General features: G+C 38.8%; 1 protein-coding gene across 1 annotated transcript in view; it reads right to left on the reverse strand.

The window, feature by feature from the left end:
• wdb (serine/threonine-protein phosphatase regulatory subunit widerborst) overlaps positions 1-21383 on the reverse strand; it is a 154142-nt gene that overhangs the window by 11264 nt on the left and 121495 nt on the right. The window contains exons 3-5 of the mRNA XM_071597538.1: positions 6973-7074; positions 5026-5118; positions 2068-2198 (exon numbers count right to left, since the gene is read on the reverse strand). Of these exons, the coding sequence (XP_071453639.1) occupies positions 2068-2198; positions 5026-5118; positions 6973-7074 (326 nt within the window). The remainder of the gene's footprint in view (positions 1-2067; positions 2199-5025; positions 5119-6972; positions 7075-21383) is intronic.

The following is a 21383-nucleotide window of genomic DNA, read 5'->3' on the forward strand; positions in this document are numbered from 1 at the left end:
AACTTTTAGTTCATAGCAAAAGCTTTTCGTCCAGTTTATATTAATGCCCTGTGATTTTTATGGATATTTGTGTGTATGTTACATCTAATGTATGTTTGCTCATGCTACATTTAATGTAATTAATAGCACCATATTTCATAACCTAATTGAGCTGTATACATTGCACTCCATTCTGACAAGTCCTATATCATGGATATATACCATCCACGTGGTATTTTTGTAATTCGACCTTCGGGCAAATAAAATTTATTATTATTATTATAAAGGATGAATATGGGGAGAGTAATGAGGACATTCAGAGAAAAATGACAAAGACCTGGTCTTTGAGGAAACAAGATTTAAGGAGGTTGCAGGATTATTAGAACTGACCATGGAGAGGAATGAGAAAATAAACCGGACCGAGAAGAGGACAAAGGTAGGAGTACTATTTATGGTTGGGGTAGAGGGGAAGCTGCTCATTAGAAATTAGATGATGGCAGAAGTAAATGTGGAATTTACTGAGAGTTAGTGAGTCTAGTACTCATGAAATCGAAAATCCTTCCAAATCCAGGGCAGACTGATATGGGATCCTGCATCACCAGGACGGAGTAAGACCGTGTATGGCTCATTAAGAGGTCAAGGGAATTAGCACTGATGTACTCTGCTAAAATATACATTTTGCTGCCAAGTTTCTACAATAATAGTAGAAAATAATAATAATTTTTCAATAAATATTACAGCTATACATTTGAAATAATAAATAGTTATTGCTACGTGAACATAATTCATATGTTCATCTAAACTCAGTAAAAATTGCAGATACTATGCAAGTATATGATTTGAATGGCTAATTCTTTCTTTGCAGTATATACTTCTCTGTTTTTTACAAATTTAGAGGCATTTCATAAAGAGTTTTGGTAGAATAAATCAGTTTTACAGAAAATAGGAGTAGACTCGAGGAAATGGTAAAAGAGGCACAAGAAGAACTGGAGGTAGAAATAAAAGTTGGAGGACAATTCGTAAAATCAGGTTCGCAGAAGTTTTGGTTTGCTAGTCAGTCAAGGGTTTGCCAGCATTTTGGAGCACATTGGAAAGCCAGGGCGATAGTTATGGGATGAGAATTAATATCAACAAAAACTAGGCTATCCGGTTTTCTAGAAAGAGGAAAGCTAGGTTTAATAAAATAGGAGTTGATAGATTTGAATAGGGAAACAGTTTACTTATCTTGGAAGTGTTCTCGACCAAAATGATGAAAGTCATAGGGAAATATGATGAAGAATCGCATTAGGCAAAGATTCTTCCACATGGAGGATGGAGTTGATGACAGGGATGTTGAGCAAGGACGTTAGGAAATAACTTGTTACAACTTTGATACAGATTGCAGTTTTGCAAGTGCAGAAAGATAGTCATTGAAGCAAGATGATGGGCATAGATTAGGGGATTTGGAAATGTGTGCATGGAAAGGGATAGGGCGCTGAAATAGACAAGACAGAGGGGGAAAAAAATGAGGCAGTGCTATGCATGTTGAAGGATGAGAGGGGATTGTTGGGAGAAAACAACAGGAGGCAGGAATTGTTGATACATAGCGTTTTGGTTGGCAATGGGATGCTACAGACTGTGATACAGGGGAGAGTGAGAACTTCAAGCAAACAAGGAGAGAATAGGCAAAGAATAGGCATGTTCGATGTCGTGAACGATTAATGACCATAATGCCCTGCGTAATGTAGGACACTTCTCAATGATGAATTCATGTCATTTTAAGAGTGAAGTTAGTTTTCTCTCAAGCCAGAGGACTCAGAAGGATCAGCTAAAACAATATCAAGGTTCAAAATAACGAGTTTCTGCATGCATTACATTTATATACTTAAGATTTAAACTAGAATCACCGGAGTTACAGTACAAATGATTTATTCCAACCCTCATTCAGATTAACTGCCATACAAACAAAAAATATCTGAGCTAGAAGAGTGACATACAAATGTGATCATTCATCATACTGAACACGGCAATTCAATGGTTGAAATTGTGTGCCAACAAACTGCTCCAACTTTAAATTAAGCCCATAAAACTTTTAATAGAGCAAATTACCTGAGGAAGATGTTGTTGATTTGTTTACGTATGAAGGCTCGGAGACCAAGGAACTTGCCATATATGCGATGCAACACAGTTTTCAGGAAGTCCCGCTCCCTGGGATCCTCACTATCAAACAGCTCCAGCAACTAAGGAGGGCAAAAATCAATCAGTATCTGTGATGCCTCACAACCAAGTTTAATGTCATCTCATACAAGTCACGTGCACACAAAACAATCTTTCAGAAATTAACAGTATATGAATTAATTAATTAATTAAAAATAGCAATAGCAATTATTTGTAAGCAAACAAAATGAGAAAAATTAAATTATCAATGACATTGATAACTAATGGACAATTTGGGCATTAGTATTTTCCTGATACCAATAATTAAAATTATTATCTTCTCTGTGATAGAAAAATGTTTTTCTTTCTATTCTCATTCTTGTTTAAAATACTGAAATTGTGCCGACCTTTTTTTTACTGATAATAATTTTATGATGATCATTTGGGCAATCACTAAGAAATTACAAACCACTGTGGTGCTTAGAACAATGCTGATAACAATTGATTTACTTCCAAGGTAAAATCTTGGCAAATTAGTCCATTAAAATAATATTTTACTTATATGAAAATATGATATGAAAAAGATATTTTGCAGAATGTCTAAAATTTTCAAAGATTATAGGGCCATAAATATATTAATTTTAAAATGGAAATTTCCCAAGGTTAGGGCCCCTTGTGAATCCAGAGGTTACTGCTAAAACTAATTGACAACCAATAACCAGACAACCAGAGTAGAATGCACATGTAGACATAACTTACTTCCTCAGGACTTCATTGCCATTCATATGCGATGAACTTTTCTAAGGAGACCTCTGCCCCTCAAAAGAACTTCTACACTGATCACACACAATTCGAACATTAAATAATTAACATTATGAATTCCACAAGGTGGTATCTTATTTATAGATCTGCCTCAGGGACATGCACAACAAGTGGTTTAATGCTACATTGGAAGCCTGATGTACCAGGTGCAAAATATGATGATAATCTCAGTATTAGGAAAGATACTCGGGGTGCAGTTTACAGCCCTCTATGATTCATTAGGAAAAGGAATCGGTAATATCATGGGCCACTCATGACATCCACAGTGGTCATCATGTCAATATCATTAAAGTGATTTTGCATCTGCAAAAACAGGGAAGTCATAAAATTTCATCTTTATTCCATGACCAATGCTCATATTTTTGAAATTTTCAGGCTGCCCATTCTTCCCATCCAGGTGAATCTGGCCCCTATGTTTTCCTTGGGGCAGAGTTTCAGCTGGCCTGTAACGCCAGACCCAGATCCACCCACATCTCCCCCTTAATAGAGCTGGTGGCTACCCTACCCTCCTGATGTGTGCATTGCGCATGTCAGGCATGGATTAGCACAGAGACGGGATACAGATAGGTCTGTAACAGCGTCATTACTCGTCAAAGAATCTAAATAAATATTATGGAAAACACAGAATCCACCCTTTCTGCAATTTTGCTAGTTGACATTAGCAGTTAGAAAAAGTGTTTAAGGTCAGCTCTATCACCCGGATAGGTGGACTTGTAACTGAAGACAAAGCGAGTGCTTTTCAGATGGCGGATTAAATGCGCCAAAACATCAGATTCCAATCCGAAGAGGATATTTAAATACATTATGTTAATATTGCTCCTACTGAGAGGGTGAAACGGAACTCTTCCACAACTCCCTTCCTCACAAAACATTCACTGAATTATGTGTTGTTGAAAGTCGGTAGATGCAGAAGACTATCTTGACTTTAGATAGATTTATATTTACATTCAAAGGAAATTGCCAGCAAGATGAGATCAACAATTTATTTCAATGTTTGTGCCAATTCCTGTGCCACACTTGGTCATCAACCAGATGCCATGCCAGAAGGGCCTAGGTTTACTACCAGACAGCAATAATAATGACTACATCATGGTATGGCTAGCCCCACAGCAATTAATATGTTATAGTCTTTTAATTAGCTAATATGGGCTCATGGCTCACTTCCATAGCTATTTATATAAACATCACACCAAAAAAAGTAATTGTATTTTGTATTGGCACTATGATCGTACATGCGTGACAATATCTGTGGCCCCATCATTATCTCAAGACATTTGTAAAAAGTATTAACAAGTTAAAAACCAATGCTAAAAAGGGCAAAAATTATTTGCATCACTAGATAACATTCTCAAGCCAATGAACAACAGATTGAAGCACTTTTGCACTTGATAATATATTTTATCAAGTGGTAAAGTGCTTTGATCTGTTATTCATTATGTTTGACTTCCCCACATCACGCCTGAAGCTACTCAATTCATTCTCATCCCAATCCAAGGTATCCAGATCACCTCCAATCAATCACGCACAAAGTCACATCACTGAGATTGGCCACCAACAATGAGCATGATATGAAAATCCTCCAGAGTTATCAAAAATGTATAAAAAAATTATCATTAATAGTTTCTCAGTATTCTTATACATATGATGTGAAATGCCCATCCATAATATCCTGAAAAGTACTAGGAACCAGCTAATCAGTGATTATTCAATCAACATCAGAAATAATGAGAGCTCTACACAGATATTACACAGTCCTGACAACTACTTTGTCTGGACTACAAGGTGTCTTCATATCCAAATACCATCTGTTTTACATATTAATAAGGTGAAATAACATTAGATTTTTCTACTTCCCAAAATCAACTGTAAAGGTTCCAAAAGTTTTGTTTAGTCTAAAAAATGGAAAATTCAATAAAATTTATTTAGGAACACATTAATGATAAATATACTTTTACAGTTATGAACCATTTGAAACAGCAGACATTTAACTTCAAGTTCCAAAATTGTATGCTATAAAATACAAATGAATTCTAAAACATAAAAAAGCTTAAACAATAAATGTAAACATTTAATTTAGGTCATAATTACCTGGAGGACAAATTTTTGGTCTATCACTCGTTTCCCAACAGTTGGTTGAAAATCTGAGCACTCCAAAAACCGAAGAAAAAATTCGTATACCAACTGAGAAGAGAATAAAAAGCCAGTTGAAATTACACTTACAGCATGTTAATATCTAATAACGAAGCAAAGGACCATGACAATACAAAACATTTGATGATCATTAGCAACAAATCTCCATATTTAACAATTGACAGAATAATTGAATTTTTTGAGTCCCCACAAATAGAGAAAAAATAGGCGACATAGAGCTAAAATTATTTTTATCCATAATCAATTTGCAATCATGCATTACTTTCTTCACTCACAGACCATGAAAAAGCTTTGTGGTCATTGAAAGAGTGGACAATGACATTTCAATGGAAATGAAAAATGTTTGTTCCTACTTCTGCAAGCACACGAGAGGCCAGGAATTCGCATTCCAGTCGGGCAAAAACCAATTGTGTTCCCAACCACTGAGTACAATTTCAATTTTACTCCAGTACTACCAGCCAGTGCTATTTTACTGGCCCCAAGGTTAAGGGTATCACTGATTACATGAACAACCCGAGAGGGATACTGATACACACTTCCACACCAAAATATGCTAATCAAGTAAGTGAATGAAAGATGATGACACAAGCTCAATCTTGCACTGAGAAATCATTTCAAATGCACAGCGTTACATTTATTGCAAAATTCCATTGCAATTACAGTGTCCATCTTGTCAGATTTAGCTCAATATTAGTACCACCACAATCAATTCAAAAAGGAGCTAATACCATTGATATTGGCCTTCCACCACTTCTGTCTCTGGATCCTTTCATGTGCATGACACTAAGACCCATCAACACACACAAAACCCTGACAATAATCCAATTAGCAAACAAATAAGATCATTAAGACAATTTTTTAACAGCAATTATAAATAGAAATGCCCAAATTTTTGATGAATGCAATGATATAATCTGATAATATGATTACACAATTCAACACATTTCTGAAGACATCACATTTCACTCCCGAGTTAGGAATCACATAATACTTGTGATGAGTAGCATTTGCACTGGTCCACCAGCAAGAACTACCACACCACCCAAATCCTATCCAGCGGCTAAACCCTCCACTTACACTCACAAAAGGCCTGCCATTCACAATTTGCCCTCTTTAAGACCAAAGCTTGGAACCGTGCAATACTGCCTACATCAACCCCTACACTATACATCAAAGCCTATACTAATCTTTTCTTGATACTTTCTGAGACTATCAGCCTCTTTCCTCTATTGCTTCTTTTCCTAATGCAATTCTTCTATGAGTATGTATCCTTAATGCAATGTCCCATTCTCTCCAAATTAATGTTTATATCTGTGAATTATTCCCATCATATTTATGCCCTCCTGCTCACATTTAACACTTACACTCCTTAGAAGTCTCAATATTTTAATTTTCTTATGACTTAAATGATAAAAGTACCATTTCCTTCATGTAAAAAGGTTATCAATTATAACAAATGCCCTATACACAAGACCTGAATCCACAAAACCCTTTGCAATAGAAAACTGAGATGCTGCTCATTTCAAAGCAATATTTTATTTTTCCACTGAGATTTTAAATTTCACTGCAAACTTTCCAAAGTTCTATTTTAAACATTTATCGGACAGATTACATCCAAACCATTCATCAGCAGATATTTTTCAATTTGAAATCAGTGAAATTACACAAAACTTGATGGCGAACAAAACAGTATCACCACTTCAACATATTTCTAATCAATTAAAAATAATTAAAGTAAAACTTTTTTAAAAAACAACATGTACCATGATGGTAATTAACATCCAAGAAGTGGAATGGAATTGAAATAAATTATTCCACAGATACTGCAACAATGGACAAACAACTGACAATGGCATTGCGACTGAGAGAAAAGATGTCTCTCACCTGTAGGTGGGGCCAAGATGCTTCTAAAGTGGGGTCATCCTCTTCTGGGTCAAAGTCAGGATTCTCACTCGGAGGAAGTGTTCGGAAAAGGTTTACTGAGATCTGAAACAGAAAAGAAAAAATCAAGGACTGCAGACTACAAAAGAGACCAATGAAACTCTAAACAATCTCACTGTGGACATCTCAAAAGCCTATCTAAAAGGAAATGAGCACCATTGAGGCCTGCCACAGCAACCACAATGGCGGCCATTTGGTGAGCCCTCATCAGCAAAGACACACCGCCCCCAAGGGAAGGGCAGGCAACACATCCAAATGTCACCCAACCCCCCTCCCCCTTCCCCCCCTCTCTATCTCTCACATGGCATGGCATGAGGCAACGTCTGGGCTGAAGAGGCAAAGTTAACTTTGATTCCTTCACCCAACAAACTCACATCTTCCCTCTTCTTGAACCTAATGAAATAAAACCAAGAGCGATCTCCAAATGCTACTTCTCATTGCCTAGAGAACTCAACATGTTTTGACCACAAAAATATGTTTACGCATGCAAAAGAGTAAATCAATCAGGGTTACACAGAATGGAGGACACAAGGTGAGAAACTGACATTTATCATGTATACAATTCATGCAACTTACAAACAATTCATGAATTACAAACAGAACACACATCGTAATTAATTTCACTCTCTCTGTAGTCTTACACCACAGTGGCATATTATTATTATTATTAGGTAATCTACCGCTTAAGTTAGGTTTTTAGATGCACACAACTACCGAATAAATATTTTGTGACTCCTACCAAAAACACAAAATCCAGCAACCTACTCTACATCCTCTTCATCTCCGAGTACTCTCTTCCTCCCTCCCTTCATCCCATTCAATATCCCTATCCTGTTCCTGCATTTTCCTTGTTTGCCTAACATTCTCCCCTCTATTACAGTCTTTGACATCCCGCTGCCGGTCAATACCCCCTTCATCCACTTTTCCTGCCTCCATACCATTTCTCCCAGCAAACCCCTCCCTTCGCCCACCATACCAAGTACTTCCTCATTTGTTTTCTTCTCTGCCCATTTCACCTTCCCCATTCTTCTCCATACCCAATTTCAAAAGCCTCCAGTCTACGTCTATCCTCCTGCTTCAATTAACACGTTTCCGCTTCATATGAAAGTAGCAGTGGCATAGCACAACTATATTTATTAAGCGCTGCAAACCATACACATAGCAGCTTCACAGAGAAAATGACACAGGTGATTCGCCAGAAATTCGTTGAATGGCGGCATCAAGCATTCATTTCGCATGTGGCTTCCTTATTTATGTAGAGAAGAAAGGATGGAAAGGAGAGGTGGGTAAATGCATTTAAACAATTTAACTAATATTTAACTAATAAGTAATACACCACTTAAGATTTCCTTATTATGTACTTGTATTTATGTTGCAACAAGAGCTGAGAGATTAACCCAACGCTAGGAAAAAAATGATTTGGTCCAGTAAAAATTTTCACGAGATGCATATAATGAGCAATTAACTATTTTCAAATAGATTAATTCTTCCCTCTAAAATAATATCAATCGACCAGATAACAATGTTGACCTAAACCTATATTTTTAATGACAGTATTGCAGTTAATACGCATTGCATTGCACCAAATGGCTCCACGACTCCATTCACAGTCATAAAAATGATGAAAAATTACATGATAGTTGATGATTTTATAATAACGTAATATAAAAAATTCAATGCACATATGAGGAGCTCTCAAAAAATGCAAAATAGGGGCTGCTCCTCTTGGGAGTAATTTTTTGACTACAATATCTTTTTTGAACCTAAGATATAAACTACACAATTATTTTCACTTAATTTTTGAAATCTACAAAAATGAAAATTATCCAGGCAGGGATTAACAAATTGATCAGGTACCTATGCCATTCAAACCATTTGTGAAACTATTTCCACAGAAGAGAATGAACCATGACCTCAGAAAGGGCTATTACATGCAGTTGCAATTTAAAGAAAAAACTACCATTTTCAGTATAGACATGTAAATAAATGACAACTTCTTGCATAGAGAATTTGAAACACTGATAATTTGCATTGGCATGGATCCCAGGGTGTGCGAATGTACGAGAGAGTCGTCGTATGCACTAAGTCCCACTCATTCCCTCAATGCCTGCGAAATCCTCTCCACTCACACAAGAGCCCACTTATTCTCCATCTTTGCAAATGCAATGGCTTGTGAAGATTTGGGAGGGACAGCGGTGGAAGCAGAAAGGGTGCCACAAGCAACGTGCAAAAGGAAGTCTCCTTTAGATGTGAAAGACAAAAAATAAATGAAATATTACATCACTAACTAATGACCTGATGTCCATGGATTCTGTGATGACCACAGCAACCAAGGTTAAAAATATTAACAATTTAATCTGGACATATTTACTATGCATTAAGTCTACCTGTCATTGGAACACAAAAGTTTGAACAAAACACACAAAGTTGTATTTCTCAGAGGTATACAGGTATTTATTTTTTACAGTTTATCAATGCCATCAATATTGTATATATACATGAAATGTAAACAATAAATGCCTAGGTACCTTCTGAGAAATAGGAGTGTTTATTAATTTTTATTATTAATTTCTTCTAAAAGGCAAGGAACTATGGAGGGCTAATCATCATTATTTTCAAATTACCTTGTGTTAAAGCTTCTTACTCCTTCCCAAGTACTAATCAAGCAAATAATATATATGCCATGATTTTCTTTCCCCATTGTAACATTACCCGTAAGATGTTTGCCATTGATTGGAATTTTCACACCCCCAGGCACCAACAAAATATAATATGAATGGAAGGCAAAAAATGGTCCTAAATGATATCCCCTCCTGAGAAATGCATTTATCGACCATGTAAACTAATTCAAAACTCTCCATTGATTCGATCTCGACGTAGATTATCAAACAGAGTTCAAAAATGAATATCAATGAGTGTTAACGGCTCTTCATTTCTTTGGCGTAGGTCATCCACATCAAGCATAATATATAGATGGGGGTGAACATAGTTCTACCGTCAAGCCATCAGTTAAGTTGAGACTTTGAAGAAGTGGCAACAGGCAATGCCATAGATTTTATACCAGTATGGATATGGATGGAGCCATTTCCAGAATCAGTGCAGAACTCTGACATCAGATACTAATGACTAGCTTTTGGATACACTCACAGAAAGAGAGGCACTTTTAGAAATTACTAACACGTAATTCATTTCTTATAAATTTTCAATGCCAAAAGCTTTTGAATTATTTGTCACTGAGCTTTCTCAATTCTAGATTTCATCAAAGTTGGGTTCTGGGTTGCTGGTACATTAGTACCATTGACTTCGCACATATTATCATCATTGCCATCCCTGTTAAAAGCCAGATTCACAGCATATCTCCACGTATGCATGGAGAGGCACTGTTTCAACCTCTACGAGCACCACTCTTGTCCATATGCAGTTAATCAGATAATTGTATCTTCTTCAAGAAAAGCATTGAGAACACTTTAAAAAAATGTTGTAGAACTAACACAACTTTGGCCAGTATAGGTAGTCCAGTACGCAAGGGCATGTTAGCAATGAAGAGGAAATTTCATGCCAAAGGCCTGGTCAATAGGTGGTATATTTAAAGGCACAAACTTGAGAGGCCAAAAAGAGTAAATAATCATGTACAAAGTAAGTATCATATGCAGTATGCTTCCAAAATAGTTCTGTGAATTGAAAAATAAAACAGATAGATATAAAACTTTGCTAGTTATGTTTATGCAGCATTTTTATGGAACATTTCTGGAGAGACTAAACGACCCGTAAATATGAAGATATTGAGGAATGATTGGCCAACATAGATTAATGACCAGAGAAAATTTAATCCTCTGTTCTACAAGAGACTGCACACCAATTGAAGTTCTATCTTCCAACACCTGTAACTGACAATGCACCTCCAGATTCACTTGAGGCCAGGCACAACAGGAATTGAAGCCATGCCAGAAGTTCAGTGAAACATTTGGCCTTCTTAAATCCCACCCGAGGTGCCTTCTAAAGCACAGGAGTCCTCCATGACACACTAAATAAGGCATATACTATTATAAATGCTTGCTGTATTATGCACTAAAGTGATTGAATCAAAGGTCGGTTGGATAGGTGAGGGTAGACCTCACCTAATACTAAGCCTTATACAGCACGTGAAATTCAGGGTAGTAAGTTCTGTTGACATTGCCGGGTATAGTTTCCCAGGGAGATCTGGTAAGCAAAAATCCACATGGCTGAGGTGAATGGCTGCGGGTGCCCAGAAAGGCAAGCCAGGATATCAAATCCCTGTCATGATATCAAGCCCCCCACTCTGGACTGCTATGCCCACCTATACATGTGTATATTTATTCATAACATTTGCGATACTAAGGAAAAATATAAGCAAACAAAAAAGAGCTCACACAAAGGAAAAAATTACTCTGTCAATTTTTGGTTTTCCCAGCCACATCCATCAGCACATGAGGAGTAACTCTAAATGCGTGTATGCAGCACATATATACATACATATTTTTTTATTTACTGCATGTGTACACAGTCAAACCTCAAACTTTTGGATAACAATCGTCCAGATGAATATGTGGTTTTCGATGTGACACAACGTGTGCAGATATTTCATTGGATGTATGCACATACGAATTATGTATATGCTAACAGTTTATGGCAATTAAAAAGTAGTATTCATACTGTCTAAATTCAAATATGATTGATTTAATGAAGTTCATAGAAGTAAATAAAAGGTTTTAACTTATTAAATAAAAAACTTTAAATCTACACAAAGAGTAAATTATATTCACATGCAATGTGTCCATTTAAATAAGTCATTGATTTAGGTTTGCCTATTTTACACATTAACTCCATCTAAAATTTAACTTCGTATAAATTATACATACTTAATGCAACATTATTGCCTTTTGTAATGCATAGAGTCTTTAATTTTCCAAATTGCTACAAAACGCTCAGCACATTTGACAATCAACTGTTCAGCTTTAGGTTCACATTCACCCTCAATTTTCTGCTTTCCCAATCATGAGCGGTCTTACCAACTCACTAGCCATCCTTGAACATTGTGTCAACAGTGATTTGATGGCTTCCCTCCTAAACAGCACTCTGATTTTTTACCCTTAATTTTATCGAGATACACTAAGAATATTCTCGTTTCATCCATATTTAAAATATTCCTGAGTTTCCAGAGATGTCTTTGAAATCCAGCTAGACTGTCAGCCCAGTCAGTAGTCAGTCACACTTCCTCAGAGCAAGAGGCAGATAGCTTGTTAAATAATCACACCTTTCCACTTCATAAATATTAATTATGGCTATAGTTTTAACATTACTTCATCCAGAGAGACATCTTCACTCCAGAGATTAGCAAATTATTTTCTCTCACTTTTGTAAACCACTCTAAAATTCCAAAGCCAATTCATCTTTTGAAGGAAGCTCATTCTTCATGCCACCATCCTGGTTTTAAGTCCACAATTTCACAATATCCTCCTTTTCTTCAGCGTTTCTTCAGTGATTTGTTTAGAATTAATATCGAAATGGAGCTAATTTTTGGACAACTTTTTTCTATACCTGCATACCCTAAAATTTGACATTTTTTCCAGGGTGAAACTTGCCTCTTTGCATCACAAAAAATATCTAGGCATAGCTCAATGGGACACAGAAGAAGCTAAACGTCTACAGCTCACAATGACTTGTAAAGTGCAATGCTTAAAGGGAGAACGTAGTTCACAGCCTGTCCATGAGTCATTGGATGGCCCTCGTCACCAAACAGCATGCCCATAGCTCAATGGGACACAGAAGAAGCTAAACGTCTACAGCTCACAATGACTTGTAAAGTGCAATGCTTAAAGGGAGAACGTAGTTCACAGCCTGTCCATGAGTCATTGGATGGCCCTCGTCACCAAACAGCATGCCCCTTAAACCACAGAAGGATGACGGCTGGGATTCGTCGAATGGCCTGCCTGCTCAGAAGCACCCCACACTAGCTTGGGCCCACTTTAAAAATGCTCAATGCTCAATTTCTGACAAAAGTGGTCCCGAGAATGAGCTCCTCATTCCTCTTCCATTCATACCTTGCTGAGGGGCAGTTATTTACTTCACTGGTTTATTCATTCAACCTCTAGCTACTCATAAATTCTTTCTTGAAAGAAAATGCATTGCGAGTCCACAGGTTGGAATGGAAAACCAAGGAGGGAGGTTCAATTGGAAAGAGAGACCATGACAAACTTCACTCGAGAAGTGATGCCATGGCAATTTTGAAATCACCACATCCATGCCGTCAAGTCCTCATATTCTCAAGCTGGATGCAATGCAATAAAATTTGCCTTTCGCTGAACAACGGGCCCACTTCAGGGCACATCCCCTGACCAGATGTGATTAAGCCACTATTAGTTTATTCGCCTCCTTTTTCTTTATGATGAGACCTCCGCACACAATTCGGCTGCAGCTGCAATTTTTCCTCCAAATCTTGACCACTGTTGATAACATTGAATCTAGAATCCCAAATTTATGAGCAAAAATGGATCACAGGAATTATTTTTTCAACTAATCCTTCCAAATGTTTCTCCCAATATTCGGACCTTCTTCTGGAGGCGAATGCTCATTTTCTTCCGTTTACTCTACAAGAGTCAGGAAGACTTTTACTACTGATTTACTTTATTAACTGACATTGAATTGTACTAATTTTTAAACTTTGAAATTGTTTTATTTTAATGCACATTAGCAGATGACTTCATTCAAGTTACTGCCATGGCATCTCCTACAGTTTCTTTGAATTTGTCAAAGGTGTTAAACCTTAGTGTTTAAAAGTTATCTTTAACCTCATGGACTGTGGCACAATGTATCCAACAACCTGTGACATTGTACGCATGGCATTTCATCACAACACCTTGTTCCTTTACAGCCCCCCAAATCATGCCCACTCAGTCTCAACAACTGTTGCAAAGTGACTCATGTGACGCAACTCCAAACTCATTTCTCCATCCCTAATTCCCCTGCGGTATCCACTACAATTGCTAATGGGCTGGCTCTCCACTCATTCACTCAAAGGATTGCTCTCACAAATGGCAGGGGATAGCTAGCCGAAAGTAAAAGGAAAGATGGAAACAGATATGCAAACAGGCTGGAATGCAGGAGTATGGTTAGGAGCACACCCTTTGGGACAACAACACCTCCCATTGCCCTTCCCCCAAATATTAAAGATTATGATTGTCACAGGGATTGAGAGTGAGGGTTATTAACTCCCAGTGGGCAAACCAAACCAAGGGACCAAGAAATTGTTCAAAATTTGAGCTAAACAGATCCATTTAAATAACACCCTCAGTGATCTTAATTCACCCTCAGCAAAACTAGAGAATATGGTCAAGCTTGAAAAAAATTGATAAAAAATCAATAAAAGGAATAATATGTATTAGACAATATATTTAATCTGTGAAGAAAATTTAAGACGTGACCTTAGTTTTGAAACAATTATGTAAATTAACTGTGAATTCATTTGTCAAAACTTATCCTTTCTAGATACATATTTTTTAATAAAAATGTCATCCTTTTTTGAGCTCGGATAAAAATTTCATTATCATATCTTGAAATAATGAAATGAGTGCCGGACCCCTGCAACTGAGTTAACCGTCTCCACAGAACAGTTTGGACCGGGAGATAGCAAGAAAATCAAGTGCTTCTTCCGCCAAGAGTTGAAATGTTTTGCTTTTTTCCTTCCAGTTGTTAACTGGCGAATCGTCAAAACCCAACTGATGGTCATTTAGAGCACATATGGACTTCATTTTATTATTACTTAAATGGCACTCCGATGCTATTGGCATTTCCTCATTGCCCCACATTCCCTGGTCCCCATAATTTTTCAGATAGAAAACAGAAATTAAAAAAAGATTTTTGTGGCAGAGATGAGCAAAACTAGTCCATCTGAGTACCCAAGCTAACTAACATATTAAGCTTCAATCATACCTCGCTGGTTGGCCGTAACAGTTCAGTAACTAATTAGTGATCTCTCAGCCCAAATAAGACACCTCCTTTTTGGAATATTCTATTGAATTAAGTATTCACTTGAACAACAATTGAAATTCACCAAGTGAAGATGATGCAGAGCTAGGAACAGTCTCAAGCTGTCCCCAATATGGCAAAAACAATTGAGGTTATGAGGCTGCACCTTGTTAATTGTTACAGGAGCTTATGACATGCTGAATCTCATATGGAACTCAAAATGATGAGAGTTGGAATGCGAAATAATGAAGAGGGACCCTGGGGCAAATTATTCAAGTAAATGCTAAATCCTATATAATTTAGACTACACATTTAAAATTCAATTTCACATAATTTTCACGTAAAATATATCAATAATTGTAATAAATGATTGAGTGGCATCTTGGTGTCCATTTTATCATGCAAAAAACTAAAGTGGAGTGCAGTTGAAGTAATCTTATGCAAATAAAATTTAGGCTAATACATTTTAAACAACTTTGGCGTATCCATTTGACTTTACATTTAGAGTTTAACTCTCAAGATGTGTCTATAGAAAGACAAAATAACGGAACTCATATCTTTTGAGCAACAAATCAAGAAGAAATTTCATTCTGATCTACTTAAATCCCAGAAAATGATATGTACTTCATAATTTTTACTCGGTTGTCATTGTGGTGGTTACACTCAACTTTCTGCATGCCACATTTCATCCGTTAACTTTGGAGCCTTCCTATTCTTCCCACCCGAGGACAGCACTGGAGAGAGAGACAAAGACGCGTTCACCAATTAGCCAGCAGTCTGCAGCAAGACCTATCGAGACAAGCAACACCTCGCTCCGTCCGTACTTGCCCACTCTTTGTAATTGGGCAGTGTGACAATAAACGTTCTGCAGTTTTCTTTCATTAGCTTTTTCCTTTGATTATGATGGTCGCTTCGGCTTCCCCCTTTGGACGTGACCCCCACGAGTCCCTCCTCAATTTCCTTTTTTGTTCTCGTGGGGCCACGTGGTCCGGTGATGCTGAGTGGTGTTTGTGTGCTCGCGGTACAACATGGCCAGTAAACCAGCTCACCATGGCATCGATTTGGCCAGATTGTCGGTACTCGCCGATAAAATCGGCGAGGCATGGCTCCGGTCACAGGTGGCAAACACGGCAGCAAGCGCACCCAACACAGTGAGAGCCGTATCGCTCATGGCGACCAGCGCATCCGACGACAGAATCGACACCCTGATGAAGCACCTCGACGATTTGACGTGCCTGGTGGCTGCCCTGTCTGTCAATTGTGACACTAGATGGAGTCGCTCACGGAGCTGCAAACGAAGCCTGTCCTGTGGGTCCTCGGAGGATTTGGATGGGAGAAGAGACGTTTGTTGGTACCACCATCGGTTTGGTGCCGATGCCCGGAAGTGCACGACTCCATGCTCCTATGCATCGGAAAACCCCTAGGGCAGTCGGTGATGGCAGCCTCCGACGGTTGCCCCGAACCATGCCGCTCGTACGTGACAGACCGAACCACAAAGGTGCGTTTTTTGATAGATACTGGGTCCGATGTGTGTTTTTTCTAGAGACAAAGTAAAAGGGCCCTGCTCCAAAACTGATTACCAGCTGTTTGCTGCGAACAGCAGTGTTATTTGTACATATGGCTGGATGACCTTTAGCCTTAACCTCTGCCTCCGTCGTGATTTTTCGTGGTGTTTTGTTGTCACGGACGTGTCACAACCTATCATTGGGGCGGACTTCCTAAAATTCTACGGGTTATTGGTGGACATGCGTAACCAGAGATTGGTCGATGGACTCACTACCATTTCAGTCCTCGGGAGTTTCGCCCAGCCTTCTCCCGATCAAGTGAAATCTGCAAGCGGTCATTCTTGTTACCACGAATTGCTTGCTAACTTCTCAGAAATCACACGACCTGCAGGCGTCCCTCATAGCGTTGAACATGGGCTACAATGCATTATATTCGCACCATGCCGGGTAAGCCCGTTTTGTGCAAATCACGTCGTTTGGCACCAGACAGGCTTGCCCTCATGAAACGCAAATTTGAGGCAATGCTCCAATTAGGTATAGTGCATCGGTCCAAAAGCAGTTGGTCGTCTGCTCTCCATCTGGTCCCAAAGAAAACCGGCGAGTGGCGACCCTGCGGGCACTACAGAGCCCTTGATGCTCACGTACCTTACCTGATAAATATCCGGTGCCCCACATACAAGATTTTGTGCACGCCTTATTTGGCAAATTGGTGTTTTCCAGGCTAGACCTTGTGCGTGCCTACCACCAAATTTCCAGAAGATATCCCCAAGACTGCCCTCATAACGCCTTTCGGGTTGTTCGAGTTTCTGTTCATGTCTTTTGGACTGCGCAACGCGGCACAGACTTTTCAAAGGTTCATGGACGAAGTACTCAGAGGGTTGGACTTTTGTTATTGTTACATCGACGAAAAATTGGTGGCTTTCTCATCAGTAGATGAGCACGTGCAACACCTGAGGGAGATATTTGGTAGGTTTCCTCGGTACGGCCTATTAATTAACTCTGTGAAATGCATGTTCGGTGCACCAAAAGTGGATTTCATATGATATTCTGTCACTGCGGATGGTATCCAGCCTCTCGAAGAGAAAGTGAGTACCGTAAACAATTTTAATGAAACAAAAACTGTCAAGGATCTGCGCCAGTTTTAGGAATGTTAAATTTTTACTGGCGATTCATTCCCAACACTGCCACTCTTCAGGCTCCACTCCACAGTGCCCTCACGGGGCAGATAAAGAGCAACCAACCTATCAACTGGTTGGCGGAGAGGCAACAGGCATTCAACAACTGCAAAGACAGCCTTGCGATAGCTGCCCTTCTCGCCCATCCTAACACCCCAACGCTCCACTTGCTCTCGTCGTAGACACGTCAGAAATTTCACTCGGTGCAGCAGCCTTACAGCAGAAATGCGGGCAAGAGTGGCAGCCGCTTGCCTTTTACACAACTAAACTGTCACCAACTGAACCAAATTACCTGCTATGAATCCTGCTTGGAATGCCAGAAGGGCAAGATTCATCGCCAGGTCCATTCATTCACCTGTCAGGAGTTTCCCTCTTCCAACAGGACGGTTTCATCATATCCATGCGGACATCATCGGTCCCCTGCCCCAGTCCAATGATTTCCGCAACAGCCTAACGACCGTTGATCGATTCACACGCTGGCCAGGGGTATTTATCATCACAGATATTTCAGCGGAGGTCGTGGTAAGGACGCTGGTTTCTGGATGGTTTGCCTGCTTCGGAGTTACACAGAGAATAACCACTGATCGTGGCCCAAAGTTCACCTCCTCTCCATTACAGGTCTTAGGTAAGACTTCCAGCGCAGAACACAAACGAACAACAGCGTACCATCCTGCCGCTAATGGTTTGGTAGAACGTTTTCACCGCCATTTAAAGGTGGCCATTATGTGCCATACCGATGAAAGCTGGGCAGATGCCCTCCCATGGGCGCTACTAGGCATTCGATCGGCATGGAGAGCAGACCTGAAGGCCACCCCTGCCATGATGGATGGGAACCATTACGCCCGCCTGGAGAATTCTTCCCACCCCAAACGGATCCTCCTATTGCTGCGACCCACTTCGCCGCACAGCTGAGAGGTCACAGGCAGCAGCTGCGCCCTCTTCCTATCAACCGTCACGGAGAGAAGGTCATTTTTCAGCCCCGTGATTTGGCTTCCTCATCCCAAGTGTTTGTGTGCCATGAGGCGACAAAGCCCGCACTCTAGTCACCATATGATGGACCATTCGAAGTGTTAAAAGAGGACGAAAGAATATTTCACCCTTCGTGTCACCCGTGTCAATTGATAGACTTAAGCCACCCTTCTTTTCGAAAGATGACATCCCACGAGATAAAATGCTGACGAAGTCCAGTCCCTCTGAATCCCACGGGGGTGAATAGCACCTGCAGTGGCCGCCCGGTCCAGTTCCCACAGCATCCGCGGGATTTTGCTTTGTAAATTGTTTTTTTTATTTTTTGCCCCTTCGGTCCACCTGCATTTGCTCAAGGCTGCAAGGGGGGTGATGTGGCGGTTACACTCAACTTTCTGCATGCCACATTTCATCCGTTAACTTTGGAGCCTTCCTATTCCTCCCACCCGAGGACAGCACTGGAGAGCAGAGACGAAGACGCATTCACCAATTAGCCAGCAGTCTGCAGCAAGACCTATCGAGACAAGCAACACCTCGCTCCGTCCGTACTTGCCCACTCTTTGTAATTGGGCAGTGTGACAATAAACGTTCCGCAGTTTTCTTTCATTAGCTTTTTCCTTTGATTATGATTGTCGCTTCAGCTTCCCCCTTCGGACACGACATCATTGATTTTATGATTTGGTTCTGATTTTGTATGTTAATATTATATGCTTGAAAAAGGAGACACTATGAGAAATTAGCAAAATAATTGCACAACAGTTTCAGGTTTAATTTTGTGGAATTCCTTCTTTATGAGGTTAAAAGGAAATTTAATATTTCCACCACAAAGATTGTAATACTTCACGACCATGGTTTCCATGCTCTGCATCATAAAATCGAAACCATAGTCATGAAATATTAAAATCTTTTTTGTGGAAATGTTAAGTTTCTTTTTACCCTCGTAATAAAATCGTAAAATAAGTACCCTCAAACTGCAACTATTTGAACTAGGGAAAATGTATTGAATTTTCCATATGAAGATGGACTTATAAAATAGGATATTGGCTAATGATCACATTCACTTCCCTTATTTTCACTAGCGATAAAGAAATATAAGAAAGTCACAATTACATATGTATTAAATGCATAAATGTGCACTGCACAATACTTATATATTCATTGGTCCATCTCAAATATTCAACTTTTTCACTTTGCATTGAATCATTCAACCAATTTGCTAATTACATCAAATCATGAAGTCTCATATAACCCTTATTCTATGCATATTGTATATTATAGAAATTTTGTTCATTGAATAATGTATACTATTTAAGTTGGAAGGTAAGTAAGGCCTTTTTTGCTCCATTTTTTCACTTCAACAGCTCATCAATTCCTTTTTACTACGTCTTACTTTTCACTGAAGGTATTACATGAAGGTGCATTCATGACTACAGGAACACCTTCGATTGAGACAAACCAGTACTTATCTTACAATTATATACTTAAAATGTGATGGACAATTTCTAGAAATTTTGGTGATTGTGATAGAAACAACATCATTGCTTGATGTCAGATGACAAAACATGAACAGAACATTAATTTTCTTTGCTAATGAAAGGAATGCAAGTGGATTTTGGTTGAACTGTAGGTTATTGTGTGCAGTGCACTTCATGCATGGAAAAGAGTCATTAAGGCTGACTATACATTCAGGAAAGAACAGCCACATACAATTTACATCAAATACCGTATGCATTAATGCTTACGGCATACTGCGATTTCATTTTAACTACCAAAGAAGATACGCTCTCGAAGTTAGACCATGATTTTCACCCCTCTTCCAAAGAAATACTCTCTCCTTTAGTCAAGTCAGAGATGTTCCCACATCTTACCCTTTCGTATTTGAATGATGTCAAGTCTCACAATTGATGTGCACTTGTTCAATGCAATGAAGCATTAAAGCACCATTTTCAACTATTAACTTCCTTTTTATTTTAAAACTGCTTTCATCTTATGCAAATGTCCCGTACCAATCCTCTCCATTCCCTCCTTCCACATTGCTTTCTTCTGAATCTAGCTTTTCTTTTTAGCCTCCAGTTCCCTTTTCTCCTCCCCCTCACATCGTCTATTTCCTCCCCTTCTCCCACTCATACTATTGCCGTGACTGCGGCCACTCCAAAGTGCACTCTTTTCTCGTGGGAGACTAATTGTCATTACATTTGATCAGATTTTACATGCATACAATTATTCATTATGATTATTTATCCCTTCCTCTCACAATTTCAGCAATCAGTTTTCTTCTTATGAGTGACTACGCTTGAGAATTCAGTGATTTGAAAGCATATGCTGCTGTTGTTCTTTGGGGGAAAATGTCCCTTTATTTAATTCATCCATCGTGCGAGAGTAGAGAAAGATGAGACTGACAACATTCCACAGCGTACTAGGTTACTTTATCGCTATTTAATTTGAGCAAAAGAAATGTTACCCTTGGCAAAGAGTGAGAAACACATGCATGTATTTATTTGCTATGTGTGAAACACAGTTCACAACTTTTTCAACAATTTCAGTTTTGTTTGGAAAAGTGGAATCTTTGGTTTTCAAAAGAGTATGTCATAAGATTATCTTTGTCAGAACAAACATGACTTAAGACCATTTGGCTCGTCTTCTGCAAACTCCTTTGTAAGCATTCTAGTAGATAACTCAATATTTTGTGATGTTTTCTATTTCCTGTAATAAATGATTTTTC

The sequence above is a fragment of the Hetaerina americana genome, unplaced genomic scaffold, assembly GCF_022747635.1.
Source record: "Hetaerina americana unplaced genomic scaffold, ioHetAmer1.1.p SCAF_9, whole genome shotgun sequence".
Lineage (NCBI taxonomy): Eukaryota > Metazoa > Arthropoda > Insecta > Odonata > Calopterygidae > Hetaerina > Hetaerina americana.